Source organism: Thalassophryne amazonica, chromosome 15, assembly GCF_902500255.1.
Source record: "Thalassophryne amazonica chromosome 15, fThaAma1.1, whole genome shotgun sequence".
Lineage (NCBI taxonomy): Eukaryota > Metazoa > Chordata > Actinopteri > Batrachoidiformes > Batrachoididae > Thalassophryne > Thalassophryne amazonica.
The window spans coordinates 50733365-50739612 of NC_047117.1; the positions used below are offsets into that span (position 1 = coordinate 50733365).

The following is a 6248-nucleotide window of genomic DNA, read 5'->3' on the forward strand; positions in this document are numbered from 1 at the left end:
TGTGACTAACAGTTATACAGTCAGTAAATGTGGTGTCCCTCACACCTTATTGTATTGAGCTGTATGTTAGTCATGTATCAGCTTCCACTGCTGTGGTGATTTGTGAACGAGATGTTCCATGCCTGCAGGTTGGAAGCTGATCAGTAATCAAGCCAGGAAGTGTTTGCTGTTTGTACACCTTTAAGTGTTCTGTGTGTAGAGTGTGGACTCACATAATGGTTCCTTCTTTCACAGACTCGGTTGTTGCGGCCACCTGGGGGGTGTCGGCGGGGTCCTTGGGTCCGAAACAGCTTCTGGCTCCGGACCGTTAGCGCTGCTGGGAGCGCACCACGCCAGACCGCACCTTTTTGTTATATTATCGTTTGTTATTATCACTGTTATGTATTAAATTCAGTTAACCTTTGTACCGTGCTCTGCTTATTTCATACTGGGTCCTTCAAACGCTGGTCGGTTCTCCGAGCTGCGTCCGACACATAACAGTGAACCTTGGTGTTTCTGTCAGTATGGTAGTGGGTCACAAATTCATGATAACCCCCCATCCCAAGAAAATACTGAAAGGAGCTTGATATCCTTTTTTTTCCGGAGCAGATGCACTGGAACGGATTTAGATCAAATGTCAGAAGTACAGACTGAGAATTAACTTCTTCAGATGTGCACTCAAACACAGCACATTCCCAGTCAGAGGTTGATCTGAGATTGATCTCTTTAATGAGAAGCTATCAATGTGTAGCTATGCAATAGTCTGTGTAACTTTTTTTTTTTTTGGTCATCATGGATCATATCACTTAGCCTAGATCTAGATCATAACACTTACATTTATGAATGCTATCAGGACCGTAGTCAGTAATTTTTAGTGGGGTGGGACTGAGTGAGCTCCCCTCCCCCCCCCACACATAGATCAGTTACCAATCCTCTCACCTGTACCCTTCCCTCCACCTTCACCCTGCCTCACTACCAAAGCCATACCTGATCTTTGAAAATTGAGTAAAAAAAAAAAAAAGTCACAAAATACATTTTATTTTAAAGTTTTGTTTTTTCAAACTATATTAACAGCAGAGCTATGCATCCTTGATTTTCCCCTTTCCTTTCTCTATTTTGAATTTGTATTTCTGCCTTTCTTCCTCTTTTTCTTTCTTGTTATTTTTTTTTGGGGGGGGGGGCTGAAGGAGCTGCAGCTACTCAGTGCACTGCCCACCATGCCCCCCCCCCCACCATAGTCAAATAATTCTGGACCCGCCACTGAATGAAGCAAAAGTCAGTCTGTATCCTCATTTAAAGGCGTCAAGGTTCAGTTGTGCAAGGAGAGAGAGAGAGAGAGAGAGAGAGAGAGAGAGAGAGAGAGAGAGAGAGAGAGAGAGAGAGAGAGAGAAAAAAAAACCTCGATGCGCACCGGAGCAAAGGGGAGTATCCCGAGATGAAGAGGAGAGAGGGATAAATAGAAGAGGAGACACGGAGGGACATGAACTCCTGCATCCCGGATCACCTGCACACAGCAAGATAACGGTGGACTTTAATCTCGTTCCCGTGGCATGCAGCCGAAACGGTGACTGCGCCAAAACGCGCGCTCCTTGAGGATCCAGCTGAGCGTCACCAGCACGTCCAACTTTTCTATTTTCTGCTCCTCTTCCTCACGCCGAGGCTCTGCATCCATCACGTCATCCTCTTGGACTTCCATAACCACGGTCGCGTGTCTGATCTGTGATGGGGGCAGCGGCGGAGGTTGGGAGCTTCGCCAACGGTTTTCTGGACAGCTTCGGCGCCGCTCCGGTTCCCGCTGGCTCTCACTTCGTGTTGACCCCAGCGGGGCCGGTAGACTACAACTCGGTGACCGGACTGGGACTGATGATGGGGCTGCAGGGGCAGCAACAGGATCACCTGGTGTCCGCGGAGAGACTGTCCCGGAGCCTGGCGGACCTGAGCCACCTGAAGGGGATTCTGAGGCGCCGGCAGCTCTACTGCAGGACGGGCTTCCACCTGGAGATCCGAGCCGACGGTACCGTGCAGGGAACCAGAAAGGACCACAGCAGATTCGGTAGAGCCCTCATAAGAATGAAATCATCATCATCATCATCCTCACTCTTATCATTATTATTATTATTATTATTATAGTGGATGAGTAGTACTAGTAGTAGTAGTAGTAATGTAGTAAGTAGTGATTCTTGATTTAACAGGTTGGGAACTATATTCACTTTCCTGGCTCCCTTCTACTTTTGCAACCAACGAATATTATTAATGATGTATATGCTATATGTTATTATTATACCAGTAATAACAAAACTGATTAGTTTTACCCTCATGAAGTATTACAATCTCAAATGCTCATAGCATGAATAATGCTTCAATTTCACCCTATACTGACATCGGGGTGAATGTGAGGCATTATTGTAAAGCTGCTTTGAGCGTCTTGTGCAGATGGAAAAGTGCTATATGAATGCAGCCCATTTACCATTTTACCATATACTGGTTCTCTAATGTACTCAGCCCACTCTCATGTTTTTTTTTGTGCCCCATCACGAAAAATGCCCAATTTTCTTGACACATTTTTTTTTTATTTTGCTATTTATAATCTTCCCCTTCTCCTAACTCTAACCATAACCACAGAATTAGTGCCTACCCTCCCCTAACCATAACTCCCCCAGACCCCCCGTCACCCTACATTTCGTACCCCCGTCACCAAATTCATTTGTTTCCTCGTCTTGAAAAGCGCCCCATTTTCGTACCCCTGGCACAATCCCATAGATTAATGTACTTTTCATCATCCAGTCTCACGAACTGCCGTGAGACTGGGCTGAGTATACTAGATCTGTAGGGATCTACACCTAAACTACTTCTTGAAAGTGTAGTTTATTTCAGTATTCTTATTGGGTGTGATGGTAGTTGGAGTATTTCTAGGCTTTACCATTGAGAGGCTCATGTGCAGGTGTCAGGAGGATAAACAGCTGCAGCTCACATGAAGATCAAAAGTAGAGTGCTTTGAGATATATTTTACTGTTGTGAGGCACTTCTGCCAATTTGAGTTAATTCCATTTGAGCCTTGACTGGATTATGGCAAACAGCCATTCCAGACATGTCACAATCAGCTGGTGTGGACATACATTGAAAAAAAAAAAAAAAAAAAAAAAAAAAAAAAATATATATATATATATATATATATATATATATATATATATATATATATACACACACACACACACACACACACACACACACACATTGGAATAGAGATGGGGGGTCATTGCAAATATTTTAGTAAATATTTTTATTTACATTGACTTGTATACTAGTAATAATAGTACTACTCTGTACTGTAAAGGCTGGATATAGCATAATTGCTATAAACTTTACCACGAGGTTACTTCCCTGTACTGATAACTGCATAGGTGTACAGCAAAAATGAAGATGAGTGGGTTTGTCCATCCAGTTGAACTGTATTATGTAGACAGTAACTCAAAAACCACTACTATCTTCTTGGCAGACTCTAACTTAAAAGTGTATATAATGAGGATAAACTGATTAATATCTGCTGACCTTTGACACACTATCTCAATCGAAAATGCAACTTTGTTTAGTCTATGTAAAATCCTATCCACGTCTGTCACTCACTGGAGCACCGCCCACATTCACGTGAGCTGACAACATCAGATAACACTTGAGTACGTGATGTGACATGTAATAGTGGGAAAAGTGTTTCCATTGCAGTTTTTTTTTTTTTAAATAAAACTAAGTTTTTAATTGTCTGAAAAAGTATCTCATCCAAGTGTAAAAACCATTTTTTAAAATAATACAAATTGTTTCCATTAAGCATGTACTTCAACTTTTATAATTTGGAAGGTAATGGGAGAGGTAATGGGAGCCCATAGTCTGATGGTTACAATCCTAAAATAACACAAAATAATAAAAACAACTTTGTTTTTATGTTTCTAATAAATTCTATGTGTGTTGCTTTAAATGGAAAGAAGCTGCTGTTGGCCACACCCCCTCTCCAAAAGGGGCAGCGGGTGCAATGCGATGGCAGGAGTTTAGATATGGACTACTGTGAAATACTGTGACAGAAGCCTGAAATGAGATTAAAAACTATTTTGCATGATATGTTCACTTTAAAATGTTGTATTTCTGCATGTGTGTGGCATCAGTTGCAGTAATGTTGTTGTGTGTGACTGTAGGTATTTTGGAATTCATCAGTTTGGCTGTGGGTCTAGTCAGCATCAGAGGGGTGGACAGCGGCCTCTATCTTGCCATGAACAGCAAAGGTGAACTGTATGGATCGGTAAGTATATAAACACCTACCCACACACACACACACACACACACACACACACACACACACACACACACACACACACACACACACACACACACACACACACACACACACACACACACACACACACACACACACACACACACACACACACACAGGTGGTGCATTTTTCTCCATAAAGCTAATTTTCTATTGTTTTTTTGTTTTTTTTGTCTTGCAGGAGAAGTTGTCTGCAGAATGTGTTTTTAGGGAGCAGTTTGAAGAAAACTGGTACAACACATACTCCTCCAACATTTACCGACATGGAGAAAAAGGTGCATTTTACTTTGTGGCTCTGAACAAAGACGGGACATCCAGGGACGGAACGAGGTCCAGGCGGCACCAGAGGTTCACTCACTTCCTACCGAGGCCAGTTGACCCGGACAGGGTACCAGAGCTCTACAGGGACATACTGGGCCAGAGTTGAGACTGAAATGGCAGTAACCCAAAGCTCTTCAGAGCTGGTGCACCGGATCCTGAGGGAGATGGAATATATGTTTGTTCTGGACAAACAGGATCCACACTCCTGGTCAGGGACCATCTGTGGAGATCAACATGGCCTGTCGTACAGGATTAAGGATTTAAAAAAGATGTCAAAGTAATCAGGCAATTTTTTAAAAATCTTCTGCACCTGCCGGGATGTGTCAGTTCTGTTTTCAGTCAGCCAGTGCATTTTACTAGGCAAAAGTACCTGTGGACATGAAGACAATAAGGGCTACAGCAATCCAACATTTGTCCGCAGTGATCTGAACTTTCGCCCAAATGAATGACCGCTGTCTGATCTTGTCAGGGAGTTTTGGAATCCACAGAAATGTGTGCCACATTTGGTCCAAATTGTGTTGAACATAAAATTCCTTGACTTTTGCCAAAATAAATTCTTTAAGGGGAATTTCATTGACATACCAAATTTGGTAGAAACCAGCACAAGGACCTCAGAGGAGTAGGCAGGCAAATAGGCAGACAGGCATAACCTTGAACCCAAAGACTGACCTTTGGAAAATCTGACCTTGTTGGCTCAATCTGGAACCCATCTCTATATGAGTGCCAAGTTTTGTGGACATCAGAGTGAAAAAACGTAAATTTTGATCTTTGACTCTGATAATTAACCTTGCGCAAATTTCACTTCGCCTGGGAAATTCCAAAACCCATGGACATATGTGTGCTGAGTTTAGTGCAAATCAGAGTGTAAAACTGCAACATTTTGACTTTTGACTCAAATGACCTTGACTTCAATAATTGGCCTATGGAAAATCTGATCTTGAATGGGTAACTTCTGAACTCACTTATATACACATGCCAAGTTTGGTGTGTGGAAAAAAAAAATCAGAACAATGACATCTGACCCCCATTGAACATGACCTTTGCTAAAATAAATTCTTTAATGGTAATTTCATTGACATATTAAGTTTGGTAGAAATAAATAAAAGGGCCTCAGAGGAGTAGGCCAACAAACAGACAGGCAGTCATGACCTTGTCCTCAGTGATTGACGTTTGAAAAATTTGACCTCTTTAGGCCGATCTGGAAACACCTCCATGTGTGTGCAAAGTTTGGTGGATATCAGAGTGAAAAACCTAAATTTTGAGTTTTGATTTCAATGACATTGATCTCAATGATTGATGTCGGAAAATTGGACATTGTCTGGGCAATTTCAGAACTCACCTGCATACAGTAAGTGTGCTAAGTTTGGTGTGAAAAAATTATAATTATGGCCATTGAACTCAATGGTGTTGACTGTTGGCAAAACAAACCCTTTACAGGCAGTTCTGGGGTTGACTGTCATCCACTTATCAGATTTGATGGAAATCTTCCAAAGCACCCGGGAGGAGTAGGAGAACAAACAGATAAATAGACCAAAATTTTGAGCTTTGACACAATGATCTTGACCTTTGCCAAAACAAACGACTTTAGGGCAGTTTTGGGTTCAGTCTACATGCACACAGCAAGTTA

General features: G+C 42.1%; 1 protein-coding gene across 1 annotated transcript; it reads left to right on the forward strand.

Annotated features, from left to right (window-relative positions):
• Positions 1-1345: 1345 nt before the first annotated feature.
• Positions 1346-5239, forward strand: LOC117526084 (fibroblast growth factor 20-like). Its single transcript, XM_034188095.1, has 3 exons — positions 1346-2032; positions 4164-4267; positions 4482-5239. Exons 1-3 carry the CDS (start codon positions 1702-1704, stop codon positions 4725-4727), a joined length of 681 nt encoding a protein of 226 aa, XP_034043986.1. The 5' UTR covers positions 1346-1701; the 3' UTR covers positions 4728-5239.
• The last annotated feature ends 1009 nt before the right edge of the window (positions 5240-6248 follow it).